The sequence below is a fragment of the Anastrepha obliqua genome, chromosome 5 (genome assembly GCF_027943255.1).
Source record: "Anastrepha obliqua isolate idAnaObli1 chromosome 5, idAnaObli1_1.0, whole genome shotgun sequence".
Lineage (NCBI taxonomy): Eukaryota > Metazoa > Arthropoda > Insecta > Diptera > Tephritidae > Anastrepha > Anastrepha obliqua.
Window position 1 is genome coordinate 102,974,287 of NC_072896.1, and position 17,627 is coordinate 102,991,913.

Sequence of the window (17,627 nt, forward strand, 5' to 3'; positions counted from 1 at the left end):
ATATTTTGAAGCTTACATTGAAAAATCTAAAAAATCTTACATTTGTAGGGTCGATGGAGAATTAAAATGCTCCACAAAAATATTCCCCGAAAAATTTCACCAGCGACCTTCTCAGACGAAAACAGTGTGCGCTAATGCACAAAAGTGCAACATTCATTTATTTCTAACAAAAATAGCCCCATCGTACCATCTTCTGCTCTCATAATTGCTACAACGCACTCTTGCCTTTTTTCGTTCCATTTTGGCGCACGGTGTTATTATGATACGTTAGCAAATTCATAAAAAAACTAAGGTACATTAGAAATAATACATAAATATAGAGATTTAATAATTAACACATACATACATATATAAAAAATATCTACATATATATAATTTATAAAATTTTGTAGCTAAAATCTAGCTGAAGCCTGAGGCTATGTGCAATCAACTATAGTACAGTGGTCATGTTACTTTCTTTAAAAAATAATTAGATGATACATACAAACATATATACAGATGGTATGTAAAAGGCAGATATTGAAGTCATATTAATATGGTCGAGGCCATAAAACGTTTTGCTGTGCATTGGAAACTTTATATTTGTACTACAATCTACATACATACATACATATGTACACATGTATGCTTAGGTAGCAAATATGTATTATATTATAGGTATTTACATGTTCGAATAAGAAGTAGCAATATAGGGTGTGTGTGTGTGTGAGTATGGCTAAATTGCAGGCCTTGATTTTGAATTAGTAGCCCACTTTCAACCGTAATTGGTTCTATAGGCTGTTCCAACAATAGTTTTGTTTTCGAATTCGGCTCCCTCTCCAATATTTCTATGTCCCAGCGTCAGAGCTGTAACACTTTTTAAGGTGAGCGTTGAAAAAAGATTAGAAGCCGAGAGATGGGTTGCTGATAATCAAAACAAAAAAATTACAGTTGACAAAATTAAACATGTATTGCAAAAGAAGGTTCTGTTTATAGTCTACTTTATTATGTATCTTCTTTTTGATTGGCGCGATGACCGCTTATGCGATTTTGACCGAGTTTAACAAAGCGCGCCAGTCGTTTCTTTCTTGTGCTAACTGGCGCCAGTTAGAAACACCAAGCAAAGTCAAGTCCTTTTGCATGCCATCTTTCCAATGCAGAGGAGGTTTTCCTCTTCCTCTGCTTCCACCAGCTTTCAGCGTTCGTTTTCATTCGAACGAAGCCCTTGGATCTTTATTCGCTGCGCTATGTCTATGTCGTCGTAAAGCTCATACAGCTCATTGTTCCATCGCCGGGTCGCACTATCTTTTCCAGCATCAGATTAAAGAAGTCACACGACAGCGAGTCACCCTGTCTGAAACCTTGTTTGGTATCAAACGGCTCGGAGAGGTCCTTTCCAATTCTGACGGCGCTACTGGTATTGAGCAACGTCAATGACATATTGCATAGCCGTATTAGTTTTGCGGGAATACCAAATTCAGACATCGCGTCATATAGGTAACTCCTTTTCGTGCTGTCGAATGCAGCTTTAAAATCGTCAAAAAGATGGTGTTTATCGATTCTGCTTTCATGGGTCTTTTCCAATACTTGTGATATTGTGAATATTTGGAACAGTCTGCTTTATAGAGGCTCTAAATTAGTGTCTGGGAAGGATTCGGTAAAATTCATGTAGCACGATGTTTTAAATATCTGACACTGAGCCGTAGGAAGCTGAAAGAACATACAGTGAACTCATGAATCAAAAATGATTCTATACCTACATAGTGCCAAAGGGTATATATTTGACGTCTGCCTAATACGGTTCACCACAAAAATTTCGAGGGGTGGCGACTCCTTAACCATTTTTTCTAGCTGGTTAAGTTATTTATTTATTTAAGGCTTATGTAAAAATAGTTCACTTACAAACTATTGACAATTCTCTGCTTGGAATGGGGTCCACAAAATTCAAAGATCGGAGCGTGAAGCGAACAAATTCCTTTTGGATACGCTCAAGTCTTTTAATATAGCAATCAAATACCTTTTAGATAAAGTATTTTAATATGGCAATCAAATTGAGGCAAACCAAATGAAGACCGCATTTTCTAGTTTACATCGAGCTAGAGACGTATACAGGAGCTTCAGGGTATACGCTTCACTAAAATCAGAGCTGAAACGACGAATAAAAGCTAGCTTAGCATAGGATTTTGCAATGGTACAACTGATATGACTTAGGAATAAAAACTTTAAGTCAAAAATAACATCCAGATCGGAGATCTCATTCAAAGTAGAGAGATCAGCACCACCAATGGAATAGGAAGCGGGTGAAGGGGAACGAAATTCTGAGAAAGCAACATGGAAAAATTTACTTATATCAAGTTGGCGACAGCCCTTATGGAACCACAAAGAAACTTTTAAATACCAGTTTGGATAGCAATCGAATCGAACGGACTACCAATTATCCAAAATACATCAGCAGTCTTGCAAAGGAATGGTTTCGAGTCAATAAAATTGAGGTCAGTCTCCTCCATGATCCCGGTGAAAGTCTTTAGGCTGTCGTTATGGAGTGGTACTCATATGATGAGCTCAAAAACAACTGCGCGCTGTGCTACGATATTGAGCGCGCATGACAAACTAGCTCTTGGAAGAGACGGCAGGATCTCTTCTTGTAGATTCCATGAAAATACCTTGCTTAATTGTTATTAAAAATAAAGATAGGTGCTCAAAAATAACTGTAGAATTTTCTTTAATATTATTTCTATTCATGCCATTTAGTTTTACTGCTCAATTTATGGTACAAGTAAAACACAAATCAATAAGGAAGCTCGCGAGATCCCAAAGTACCTCAGACATTTTTTTCTCACTGAAGAGTATTTTTTTCGTTTACAAATAGATGAAGCGTCAAACTGCATATCAGCTGTCTTGGGTTTACAAACAAGTGGGCAGAAAATAAACATCTAGCATTAAAAAAATTTTAACTCAATCGAAATTTAAAATTTAATAAAAACGTAAAAATTTTAAATTCAATAAAAAATTATAATATATTAAAAATTTAAAACTTAATAAAAATTTAAGATGCAATGAAAACTTATAGTTAAATACATATTTAACATTTTTACTAAATTTAGAAATAATTTTTACTAAATTTAAACATATTGTAATTTTTACTAAATTTAATAATAATTTTTACTAAATTTAAACATATTATAATTTTTACTAAATTTAAAAATTATTTTTAGTAAAATTACTAAATTTAAAAATTATTTTTACTAAATTTAAAAATAAAATTTTAAATTTAAATTTTAAATTTTATTTTTAAATTTATACTGGACTATAAGATTTTATTAAATCTTAAATTTTTATTAAATTATTTTATTAATTCAATTATTATTAAGTAGTTTTAAATTTTTATTAAATTATAATTTTTTATTGAATTTAAAATTTTTACTAATATAAATTTTTGTAATAATAAAAAATTATAATTTAATAAAAATTTAAAACTTAATAAAAAATTTAAGATTCAATAAAAACTTATAGTTAAATACAAATTTAAAACTTTTACTATAATAAATTTAAAAATAAAATCTACAAAATTAAAAAATAATTTTTACTAAATTTAATAATAATTTTTACTAAATTAAAATTTTTTTTTTTACTAAAATTACTAAATTTAAAAACAATTTTTACTAAATTTAAAAATAAAATTTTAAATTTGTATTAGACTATAATATTTTGTTAAATCTGAAATTTTTATTAATAATAAAATAATATAATAAAAAATTATAATTGAATAAAAATTTAAAACTTAATTAAAAATTAATATTTAATAAAAACGTATAATGTAATGAAAATTTAAAATTTAATAAAAATTATAATTTAATAAAAATTTATATAAAAAAAAACTAAAATTATAATTAAAAAAAAAATAAGAAATTCAAAATAACGAGCAAATCTTTGAAACTGTAGGTATTTGAAAAACGATTTCTTCTGTAAAAGAAAAATATTGGCTCTCTTTTAGCTCTTGGGCAATGCTGCGACCGTAACATGCCTGTGATTTTATCTACATTTTATTTAACATCAAAAATTACTGAACGTAATCTACGAAATCCCAAATTGCACGTAATTAACTGTTACAATATCAGCACTATTAACACCGTTTACAATTTCAGCGGCCTGCCTGCCATTTTCGTCTTTATCAAAGAAAAACTGTAAAATGTATCGTATTTTCTCTTTGTTGACACCCTGTAACTCACAAGTGAATAAAACAAACAAAAAACAACAACAAAATTTTTAATGTGAAATGTCACCTTGGCAACGAGCATAAATTTTAAATTGTTTCACAGATACTTTACGCCATATAGATCACTACAGCCATCTACCGAGAAAATAATGGATTTATTTTTCCCCAACCTAATATACATATGTACATAGTAATAGAATTTTAAATGAGCCAAATTGGCTCAGTCCGTCAATCTAGTTTTAAAAAATGCCCAAAAGCAATTTGAGATTGGTTTGGCGAATTTCTGCAATTTAGTAATACTCTCAAGCACCGACTTTTTCTTGACCGACTAATACTTGACTTACATACTTTACAAACACATATATTCGTACACAAAATTGTATAAGTGTGTATATGATGATATATGTGGTAATATCGTAACTCCAATAATGCCAATTGTATTAGCTACTCTGACGTAAAATCAACTATAAATAAATTATTTTCTTCTTAGATCCTAAAAAATCTTTATACACTTAAGATATATTAAAGCATACAGAAATTTTATTATAATATATAAAAAGGAAAAATTGAAGCGATAAAATATTCAAAAGCAATTGTTAGCTTAGTAATTACACTTGTTATACGAGAGTCGGATCCACTTAGCGGACGCTCTTTCGCATTCAATAATTTAAATACGCATTTTCACTACTTGCATATACATATATAAAATACTATACATATATACTTGTATTACTACACACCAAATTATAATAATAAAAAATCTTATAGACTTTCAAATTTTACTACTCTACAAACATACATATGAAAATATCAATTTATAGTAACACATACTTACATATACTTGACTATATTACAATAGCTTTAAATAGCGTAGTGCGAATGGAAATCAATAAAAAATGTCAATATACCATATAACCTCTATCATTTTCAATTTCTCTGAACTACAGATACATACGTTCCCAAAAAATTCTCGTAAAAAAAATCATATAAAAAGAGAATTAGGTGAAAACAATATTAAAAAAATCTTTTTAGAGTTCACTTAAAATTTATTTCGTGCTTACACATTACAATTCATTAAAAAAGAAATAAATTATTAAGCGGCGAGATCAGAACCTACCGTGTCTCAGAGACTTTTCCTCAGACTAATTTAAACGCTTCGTAGATTCGTGTGGTAGGCGGCCGCCGTAGCCGAATGGGTTGGTGCGTGACTACCATTTGGAATTCACAGAGAGAACGTAGGTTCGAATCTCGGTGAAATATCAAAATGAAGAAAAACATTTTTCTAATAGCGGTCGCCCCTCGGCAGGCAATGGCAAAAACCTCCGAGTGTATATCTGTCATGAAAAAGATCCTCATAAAAAAATATCTGTCGTTCGGAGTCGGCTTGAAACTGTAGGTCCCTCCATTTGTGGAGCAACATCAAGATGCACACCACAAATAGGAGGAGGAGCTCGGCCAAACACCCAAAAAGGGTGTATGCGCCAATTATATATATATATATATATTTAGGTGGGTTGGTAGGAGAAATGGTTGAAGTACCAGTCTGGCACTCTTCAAGTAGCACTGAAGCGCCGTTTTGTTACCATTATGAGACCTCTAAGAAAGTATCCCAAGTGATCTTAATAGCCTAGCTGCCAAAACCGGACATTTACAGAGTAAGTGCTCAACAGTCTCTTTCTTTGAAAGGTCCCCAAATCTTCTGTAATGGCGCTTAAATAGTAATGCTAGCTTTTCCGCATCTGTGCCGATCATCCAGTGACCGGTAAACACAGCTACGAGTTTGGAAATTGAATGGCGAGGAGTTCAAACGATTTTCTGAGTCCTCCGTATATTGTGCTGGGGCCAAAGGGTTTTTGAAATAACACATGAAGTAATGGAGCTCCATCTTTTCTGCGCTTTCCTGAGAAATAATTTGTGCAGTTCCCCTTTAACAACTGTCAGGGGGATACCGATGCCCGAGTAGGAGGTCTCTGATGACAATTCAGTCCGTTCCTGGCAAGCTCATCAGCAATTTCATTTCCCTCTATGTTCCTGGAATCCAGATTAGAGAAATGTTACCTGCACAGTCAAGAGATCTGATCTTCTCCTTACAGAAGTTTACTAATTTCGTTCTGCACCATGACGTCGTCAGAACCTTGATCGTGGCTTGACTATCGGAGAAAATATTAATATCTCCATCGCTCCCGCGTTCCCTAAGCATTTTGCATGCCTGCAGGATCGCAAAGACTTCTGCTTGAAAAACACTAGTAGTATTCGGCAGTTTAGAGGAGATAGATAAAAACACAGTCTGGTCTGCCATTCCTTTTCTGTCCTCATTAGAACTAGTTTCTTGACATCTTTTCACCTACCTCTGAATTGTCGACTCATGCGGATGATTATTTCTACCAAGAAAATCATGAGGCTTGCGCGATGTTCTATTGGGTAAAATTGTACATCTGTCTACTTGCCAAGTGTCAAAGATGAACCCAAAAAAAGGTACTGTTTAAGAATTATTCACTACTGACATCTAGGCGCCCCTTTTGGATATTCTAAACCTCTTATGGTCCTAAACCTTGTCGTCCAGTTCAATTCTGAACTTCTTTTCAAATTTGATGACTTTACTGATATCGTCTCTGAGTAGCTGTGTAAGTGGCTTACTAGCTTAGTGGCTCGAGAATAGTTGAAAAATAATATATTTTTACTTTCGTGCAGTTTCGTAACTAGGAAATTTATTATTACCTGACAATTGAAAAAACGACAAAAGTTATAGGGAACTTTAAGATTAAGAATAGTCCATCAGCTGGATATCCAAATTTCACTTATTGGCGAGAGAGAAAACAACTTTTATTACTGAATAACTTAGGTGCCCTACCGAAGGGAGTGGTCGGAGTATTACCAGAACTGGTGAGCTCATTTTATCTCTTTGAATTGTGTTGCCCCAAAGCTTAAAATTAAAACCACTAAAACCTTAACTATCTATTCAACTAATTATTGAAGCTTAATTAATATACTCACATTTCCAATCGTGTTCTTCCGCGCCAGGCTGTGACCAAAATGGTATGCTTGAGTCCTGCTTGAAATTCTCATCAACCAAGCATTGAAAACAAAACGAATGCAAGCAATTTAGGGTGCGTGGGTCACGAAAAATGTCGTTGCAAATGCGACATTTCAATTCGTCAGGGAATAGTGAGGTATCCGGCGTGACGCGTATCGAAATGCTGTGACTGGGGGATGTGCTTCTAGATAAGATAAAACGAAATTGTTGTTAAAAAAGTCAAAATCTTTCAAACACTTCAAACTCATGTGCCCTCGTTTCTCAAAGAAAAATCTTCCAAATTGGGAATGTACAATTTAATTTCATTTACCACAAGGTGTACCTATGTACATACAAGGTGAAGTCCAAAATAAACAAGACTAGCGTCATAAAAATGTTTTTGATGGCGCCATCTTTTTAATTAATTGGCGCGTTGGAAGTTACATCACTAGCTGACTTCCAGTGAAAGCTTGGTGACACTGGGTTCAGTGGAAGCGATGTTATTGCGTTTAAAGTGTCAGTATGTTTGTGTCATCGGTACAAAAATGAGTTCCGAACAAAGAGCTAATATCAAATTTTGTTTTAAAATCGGTAAAACGTTTACCGAAACATTTGAATTGATAAAAAAGGGTATGGCGATGATTGTCTATCTCGTGCCAGAGTTCATGAGTGGTTTACACGTTTCAGAGATTGTTGTGAGGTTCGCCCAAAATCAGTAATCACCGAAAACTCCATCCAACCGAAATCGTCGTTGAAATTCATGGAATCGGAGTTGAATATCTCCAAACATCATGTTAACTGATCATTTGAGCTTACGAAAGGTCTGTGCACGTTTCATTCCACACAAGTTAACTAAGGACCAAAAATTGCTCAGAATTCAACATTCGAAAGACCTCATTAAAGAGGCGAGAAAATACGAGATTTTACTTTACAACTGTTAAATTGTAACTGCTGATGAAGCGTGGTGTTTCCAACATGAACCTGAAACTAAGCGTCAAAGAGCGGAATGGAAGGTCCCAGACGAACCTCCACCCAAACAATCGCATTTAGAGAAGTCAAAAATCAAGTCAATACTCATTTGTTTTTACGATTCCAACGGAATTGTGTACAAGGAGTTCGTGCCAACGGGCCAAACCGTCAATTTAATTTTCTATCTTGGCGTTTTTAAGCATTTGTTGCATCGCATTCGTTGAATTCGCCCTGAATACCGCGAAGTAGGAAGCTGGCGCTTATTTCGATCCCACTCTTGTGACTGATTTTTTGACTAGAAATCGCATTTTAACCGACAATCACTCACTGTATTGCCCTGATATGGCTGCCTGTGACTTCAACCTATTGCATTTTGACCACCGAAAAATTGGAAAACTTTTTGCGTCCATAGAGGCCATCCAAAAGGCTTGTACCGACATCCTGAAGGGCATTCCGCTCAATGACCTGAAACACTCTTTCGAAAAGCTTTTAGAAAGTTTTAGATACACTGTGTATCGAGACCAGAGGGGACTATTTTGAATAAATAAACTCGAAGTTATCAGAACAAAACTCCTGTCGTTTCTATTTTAAATCAGTCTTTTTTATTTTGGACTTCACCTTGTACATATGTAAGTATTTACTTTTCTTTACTTCGAGGTAGTGCAAGATAAGCCAAAAAGGAAAATAAAAATTATTTTCACTTTGCGCTTCATTTAAGTTCAGCGGAATTTTCAAAGTACGCAAAACACACTGTTGCATATGGTTTTTCTTTTTGTTTTTAGCTCATTAATAGACCCCTTCCCCACATTTCTTTTCATTACTCTTCATCATAACTGCATATGCATGCACGTAAATCCCTTTGGCCCTGATCTCGCACACGTGAAAATCCAATGAAGTGTGTGCGTTCCAACGCACCTTGAACGATTTGCTGACGCTTCGATTAGTTCGGGTGGTTGAAGTGCGCGCGTTTCACTCAGGCGCGACGTCGATGCGCCCATTGCTAGTACAGAGGAGGGAGATGGCGTCAAAGTGCGCGCTGGAGATAACAACTGCAACGATGTGGGTGGTGGTGTTAGAAGAGGTGTAAGTGGTGATATTATTGTTAGCTTTGTCGCTGCTGGCACTGGCGACAAGCCCCTCGATAAGGGCGATTTTAAGTTCAATGAGCGATTATCGTTCAATTCTTTTGCTTGTGTTATTGTTTGTTGTTGTCGCTCTTTTACCATGGCTTCACCAGCAACATGTGGCACTTTACGCATCATATTACCACTTTTTGCTGTGACATTGACAATTTTTAGCATTTCACTGCCGCCGCTGCCTCTACCACTGCCGCTGCCACAGCCACTGCTTAGACTGCTGCTGCGCACCGATACCGACGACGCTGCGCTCAGCACATTATCCATTAACGATTCCGGTGAGGTGGAGCTGCCAGGTTGCGAATTAATTTCACTTGCGCTCGTATCCTCCGCATCCGGTAATTTGTTTGTTGTCGCTGGTGAGATGACTGTAGCGGTAGTCGTTGATGTTTTTGTTGGGGTTGCTGTTGGTGTTGGTGTTTTTGTCGTAATAGCTGGCAGCAGCTCGAAGTGGTTGGTGGTGTACTCGGGCGCGCGTGAAAATCGTGTAACTTTCTTGGCTTTTGTTGGTGTAGCAGTTGCTGATGGGGGCGCCGGCAGTGGCGGTGGTGTGGGCGAAATAGCTGTTGTTGGTGCTTTTGATAGCATAATGCTACGATACTGTTGTTGTTGATGTTGCTGTTGCTGTTGTAGTTTTTGCTGCAAATGCTCTCTACTGCTGCTGCCTTGGGTCGCTGCTAATACGCGCTTCGGTGTTGCGGCCGCCTCCAACGTTGGTATTGTTGTCGCTTTAAGCACTCTTTCTTCTAGTTGTTGTTGTTGTTGCTTTTGCTGCTGCTGCTGCTCAAAGGATGTTAATACTATTTCCGGCAAATCACGCACATCTTCGAAACGTTTATTTTCATTTCCACGTCTTTGTGCCGCCACATTAATCGGTACTATGGTGAAATTAATCGGAGCATATTGTTTTTGTTTGTTTTTCTCTAATTGTTGTTGATGTGGATGCTGTCGTCTATGCCGTGGACAAAATCCACTCGCGCTTGTCGTTTTCGTAAGGCGCTCGTGACAGGTTGCGTTAACTTTTTGCTGCGCAATTTCCGTTTCCAACGACGCGTCGGATTTATCGATTTTTTCCGACCGTGATTTTAACGATATTTTCTCAACGCTCAAACTCAATTTCAATTTATCACGTTCACGTTCACGCTCACCACTTGCGATTGGGTGAAAAGTTTTCCGTTTTCTCGCGTCGCAATTTTCGATAGACCACCTCGTTGTCGTCGTCCTCTTCGGCTTCCCCGTTGCTCACAACTTCATAGTCGGTAAGCAAATTTTCACTCGCGCTTTCGTAATTATCAGGACTTAATCTAGAGTCGTTATCGGAGTTCTGCGTGAATTCATTCGATTTGCGATGCACCTCAAAGTAATATTCGCAGTTATTCATTATAATTTTCTACAATTTGGTTCACTATTGAAATAGATTTTTATATAATATACTAAGGGTTATTGCAAATTAGTCTTCCAGCACTGTGTTGTCCGAGAGCGCGCGCGCTTCTAAGTAACGTCCATTTCGCACTGACTCGAATTCGCTTTGTGTGCCCATTGGATTGTACTCAATATTTTGTGTTTTGTAGAACTTGACATGGAAAATGCCACTTAATCTAATTAGTCTGGTATTTCTAGTTCTGTTTTCATTTGTCTTCGCTTTTGCAACGTGCAGACTGTTTTTCGTATTGTGTGCCCAACCGGTATGGGTTTCAGTCGCTATGTGGACGAAGCTGGGCTGCAAGAGGACTACGAAAAGGTAAATATTGGCCAATTGGAAGTGTTACATACATATATGGATATGTGGCGACACTGGCAAATTAAAGCCACGTGAAATCAAATGCGGAAAATGTTGCGATTGGAAATTGGTTAAAGCGCTCAAATATAAGTAGAGCGTACGGCACAGATATGTATGTATGTATTACAATGCAATAATAGAGGGTGTTGCCTGAGGTATGTGACTGAAAATAGTTTTGGCCCATAAATGGCAAAAAATGTCCTCATTTTTATCATTTCAGCGACGCTGACCGTGGAGCGTCTTTCCTGTCGCAAAAGTATTCTATTCATTTAGATAGTGTCCAACGTAGCCAGTCTGAAAGTTTTGGAAGTGCTTTAATAGCCGCTAGCCAAAACAAAAGATAGCACAGGTCTACGTGGGTTCTTTCATGTGCGACTAGTTTCCAATGTATTTTTGTGAGCTGGACATAATTCTTTGGACCAAAAAGTGGCCATCTTCTTATGCGCTTTTAAAAAAACTAAAATTCTAGACACTTCAACCTCCACTCAAATTAAAATCTAAAATTGCAATAACCATATAAGAGAATTAAACAACAAAAAAAAGAGGTTGTCTGTAAAGTCGGTTTACTCTTCGATAGTTTAACGTGATAACGTCATAAGAAAATACTGATTGAATGATTGCATTTTTCAAAAGAAAATTTTAATTTTATTTGTTTGATAGATATTTTGTATGGATATAGAGAATGAGGTAACATAACATAATATACTTTAACATAACATAACATAACATAACATAACATAACATAACATAACATAACATAACATAACATAACATAACATAACATAACATAACATAACATAACATAACATAACATAACATAACATAACATAACATAACATAACATAACATAACATAACATAACATAACATAACATAACATAACATAACATAACATAACATAACATAACATAACATAACATAACATAACATAACATAACATAACATAACATAACATAACATAACATAACATAACATAACATAACATAACATAACATAACATAACATAACATAACATAACATAACATAACATAACATAACATAACATAACATAACATAACATAACATAACATAACATAACATAACATAACATAACATAACATAACATAACATAACATAACATAACATAACATAACATAACATAACATAACATAACATAACATTACATAACATAACATAACATAACATAACATTACATAACATAACATAACATCACATAACATAACATAACATAAGATAGCATAACATAACATAACATAACATAACATAACATAACATAACATAACATAACATAACATAACATAACATAACATAACATAACATAACATAACGTGCTGTTCAAGCAAGGTAACGACGCATGAGCAAGATAACGACGCATTTTTTGGTGCGTGCAGCCGGCTACATAGAATTATTAGACGTTATCACGTCAAAAAATAATAATAACATTAAAACAACAGGGTAACACTAATGAACAAGGTAACGGCAATGAGCAAGTTAACACTAATGAGCAAGGTAACGATACATTTTTTCGTGCGTGCAGCCGGCTAAATCGAATTATAAGACGTTATCACGTCAAAAAAAAATGTTTTGAATAAAATGAAGTTAACCCTTTAAGGTCAACATAGGGAACATAGGACAGAAACATATGTTTTCTAACGGTTTCTGGCAGCAGCTATTTGTCTGATTTGGTTTCAGGTGACGATTGAAGGAGATATTGTGCGCATCCAAGTTTGACGTGAGCGACCTCTAACATCCGCGTTCTCTGCGGACAGTAGGTTCAATCCAATTCCATTTTCGTCTTCTTATTTCGGAATTAATTGGACAGCTTTTAGTAAGCAGAACAAAGTCCATATTGGAGATTGTTATCGGCCAAAAGATACGTCAATTACGGCAAATTAGCCACCGCAGATCTGACAGAGGATTTCAACATTACTTATGGACCTGAATTTCATGCAAAATGGGTGAAGGAACTGCGTTGATGATGTTGCCAAAGATTAGTTTCCAAAACTGAAACCGCCCCAACATTCTTCAAATGCATCATTACTGTAGTCGAGCCGGTTTCTGAGTACGACACGTAATCCAGACATTAGGTGATTGAGTGAAGTGATTCAAATGCATATGTAAATACCAAAAAAACCAATACAAAAAAAGACTTGATAACTTTCAGTAAAATTGCTATAACTCGCTCAATTTTGCCGCGATTGGCCTATTGCAAAAGCGTTGGGCTTTCCAAATGTGCAAAAATCATGAAAATCGGTTGCAAAACAACAAAACTGTGAAATGTCAAATGAGTCGGAAGACCCCCTAACTCCAAGCTGCCTTGGCTATACATGACTTTAACTGTCAAAATTTCAGGCCAATCAGAGCAAAATTGAGGGTGTTACAGCACTCTTTCGGAGGAGATTCGACAATTTTGTTGTTTGACAACCAATTTTCCTGATTTTTGAGAGGCTGATTTATAGAGGCTGACGCTTCTGCAATTACGTGTCGAAATTTCAAGTCAATCAGAGCAAAGCTGAGCGAGATATAGCACTTTTACTGGAAGGTAATATGTCGATTTTCATGATTTTAACTATAACTTTCAGTAAAATTGCAATAACTCCCTCAATTTTGCCCCAATTGGCCTGAAGCTTCGGCAGGTTATTGCGAAAGCGTAGGGTTTTGCAAGTATGCAAAAATCATGAAAATCGATGCCCATGGTGTTTATGGATTATAATGGTATTTTACACCGCGAGTTTTTGCCAGAAGGTCAGGCACTTAATAAAAACTATTATTTGCGCGGTATGAGACGTTTACGTGAATCGATTCGCCAAAAAGAAAGGCATTGTGTGAGTGGCGGCCGCCGTAGCCGAATGGGTTGCTGCGTGACTACCATTCATATTTTTCTGTTTGATCGAGTCAAAAAACTACTACAGGGAATGCGTTTTAATAGCCGAAAGGAAGTAATGGAAATCGAAGACGGCCCTGATGGCTATACCGAAAATAGAGTTTGAGAGCTGGATCTAACGCTGACATAAGTGAGTTGCAGTTGATGGGGAGTACTTTGAAGGGGATATCACTTTTGAAGAATAAATTTGTATTTCGGGCACTTTTTGATTCAGGTGGTACAGGGTGGGCCATATAGCGCTTGCTTTTTGAACCACCTATTTTTTTGTGAATGGTAACAGAAATGACATGTCAAATGTGTTCATAATTTACCTAAAGGTTTGACATTTACGAAATGGGACGCTATACGCTTGAACAAAATTGAGAAATATTGAAAACCTATTTCCAGTGGTGGTGAGTCTTCTTCTTCTTTTCTGATTTTCACATCGGTGGCTACGTCAATAAGCAAAATTGTCGGATTTGGGGCTCAGAAAATCCACACGTTACTGTAGAGAAGCAAATGCATCCACAACGAGTCACTGTTTAGTTTTTTAGGTTTTAGGTTTTTGGTCTTGCGGCATCATCGGGCCATTTTTTTTCGAAAATGAGCGAGGAGCCGCGGTTACAGTAAATGGCGAGCGTTACCGTGACATGCTCAACGAGTTGTTTCCAAAAGTTGAAGAGGATGACATGGACGACATTTGGTTTCCACAGGACGGTGCCACTTGTCACACTGCCAAAGTTACACTCGCACTTTTGGCTACCGTTTTTGAAAACCGAATAATCAGCCGAAATTCCGATATCAATTGGCCGCCTCGGAGCTGTGATTTAAGCCCGTTGGACTATTTTTTGTGGGGAGCCGTTAAAGGCAAATGCTATGCGAACCATCCAGAGACGATTGATGTTTTAAAACACGAAATCGAAGTTGCCATTCATGAAATTGGAGCCCAAACAATCGAAAATGTGCTTAAAAATTGGGTTGATCGAATGGCCTACTGTAAAGCCAGTCGTGGCAGTCATTTGAACGATATTATTTTTTATTCATAAACTAGCGAAAACCCGCCCGTTCCGCTGGTCGTCTTTAAAAAAATCTATATTAATTAATTAAATTAAGCCGAAAAATACTGTGTGTATTTTATAAAAATTCTCGCGCATGAATAGTAATGAAAGAAGTTTTAAATAGTAGTAGCAACTAACAAACGTTTGATGTGATTTACTTTATTACTTTTTTTATTGTAATGCTCTTTGGTATACAATATTCTTCGTTTTTCCATGCGTTGTTGAATAAATGAACAATACCGATGGCTTACCAACTCTTGAGCATGAAACATAAAGTTGACCATGAGAAAAACAATGGGTATTCTAAATCAATACCACAAATTGATAAAGTTTGGCCTTGTGACTTATTAATAGTAAGCGCGAATGCAAGGCGAACAGGAAATTGAAGACGTTTGAATTCAAACGGCATATCCGATGGTATCATTGGTATTCGTGGTATTAAAACGTCTTCACCAGAGTATTTTCCATTCAAAATTGTTGCTTCAATGACGCTATTCATCAATCTCTTAACTGTTAATCGAGTGCCATTACATAGTCGTGGTTGATTTATGTTTCTTAACATAATAACGTCAACGGATCGATATGTTTGTTCTGGACTTGGTATGTTAGCCAAAATGGCCGCATTCATTTCATTCACATGATTTTTGTAATTTTGAGGCAAATTTGGGAAAATACTTTGAATGAACTGTTCTTTCGTTTGACTTATTTGACAAAAGTTTGGTTGTAAAGTTATTAAGCCAGTTAAATTATCGACAGGAACTTTGCCATTTCCAATATCCAATAATTGCTGTGAAAATGCAGCAGCTGATGGATCATTTTGCATTAGAACACGTACATTTGTAGTTAGTTTGAGTGTTTGAACATGTCTCCACAAATATGATGATTTCAAACATGCAGCCAATTCATCTGCTACAGTTGCTCGAGGAATAACAGGCAGTGCTTGTCTAAAATCACCTGCCAACAGCACTAAGGCACGACCAAACATTTCATTTTTACTACGTAAATCTCGTAATGTCCTATCAAGCGCTTTCAGTGACTTTTTATGTGCCATCGTGCACTCATCCCATATAATTACGTGTGCGAAAAAGCGGAGAAGGAGAAGAGAACTGTTCTATTCCCCCCCGCTTTAACCCAGCTATGTGTTCAGGTGCAAATGACTTTTTTGCGTGAAGTCTGATATAAAATAAGTTCTATTTACTCTTCTTAAATTTATATAAACTTTTCCAGGCGAAGTAAAAAAAACTGACATATATTTGCTTCAACCGTATATTTGTGAGTACACAATACGTAAATATATGAATGATATAGGTAATATCTCATATTAGCATAACCTTTCTGCAAAAAATTAAGGAAACGATCACCAATCACGCCGGCAATGATACAATGGATTTTTCACTATAACTGACTTCAGATTAACGTTTATATAATAAGCGTATATGTAACATTTTAAATTTTTTTAGAATTTTTTTTTTAATTTTGAATAAAAAGTGGTCTTCCTCTTCCTCTTCCTGTAGCTATTCCTTTTCCTCTTCCATCTCCAGCTCCATCTCCTTTCTTTATCCCGGAAACGGGCAGTAAAAATTACTTCACTTAACACCACTGTACACGCGTAAAATAAACACGATTTTTAAAGAATTTTTTTGTATAGAAGGAAAGGGGAAACAATCACTCTGATTTGGGAAGTTATTACTTATATACTAAAATACAAAACTACAAAGTTTGATCGAAAAATTTTACAAAATGGCGGTATTGGAGACATTTTTGTAATGTGGTTTCTCTTGAAGGAGCTCCGCGGCACGCAGCACAGAGGGTGCAAATTTTAATCTAGAACAAAGAAACATTTTTTTTCTTAATCTAGATAAGAATAGCTAGAGAAACACGTAGGGGATTTAAAAAATATTTATTTTTGTGGAATTAGCAAGCATTTGAAGGAAAAAACTCTATTTTGGACTAAAAAAACGGCACTTAAATAATTATAACAATCGTTTAAATTAATCTATCGAAAATCCCCTACGCTCTTCTCTTAAGAAGGTTATTATACAGACGTAGTGAAAAACCTGATTAAAAATATTTAAAATTGTTTGAGTTATGCTGCGTGCCAATTTCAGAAAACGTGTTTTGAGAAAAACGCGTTTAAAGTTTGGAAATTTGGAGAAGTCCTTAGGTAGCAGTCACTAACGCTTGGTTAAAAGCTTAAAATATTTATGAAATAGACTTCGGTAACGTATAAAACTTTTTGTTCTGTATTTTAAAAGGTTCAAAAAATTTTTTAAGCTTATTAAAAAAAAATCAATTTTTTGAAATTTCTACAGTGGTGTTACCCCTTAAAAGCTTTCATCAACAGCTTCCATCTGATACCCATATTGTACAAACACATCCAAGGGTACCTTGGCCCACCTTTTCGGCTATATCTTGAGACCCTGGTCACTCAGAGATCTAAAAAATACTCTGTATTAAAGCACTCATCAGTAGCTTTGATTTGATACCCACAATGTAAAAACACATCCTAGGGTTACCCGGGTCCTCGTTTTGGCCTTCGGCAGCGCCACCTGGTGAGTGGAATCAATAAGCATATTATACTAACCTTCACCGTGGAAAAATATATATATGTATA

The 17,627-nt window shown here is 35.6% G+C and overlaps 1 protein-coding gene across 1 annotated transcript in view; it reads right to left on the minus strand.

Moving 5' to 3' along the window:
* Positions 1-10,812, minus strand: part of LOC129246852 (uncharacterized) — a 35,569-nt gene extending 24,757 nt beyond the window's left edge. The window contains 3 exon segments of the mRNA XM_054885518.1: positions 7,190-7,413; positions 9,093-10,469; positions 10,471-10,812. Of these exon segments, the coding sequence (XP_054741493.1) occupies positions 7,190-7,413; positions 9,093-10,469; positions 10,471-10,694 (1,825 nt within the window). The 5' untranslated portion in view covers positions 10,695-10,812.
* Between the last annotated feature and the right edge of the window lie 6,815 nt (positions 10,813-17,627).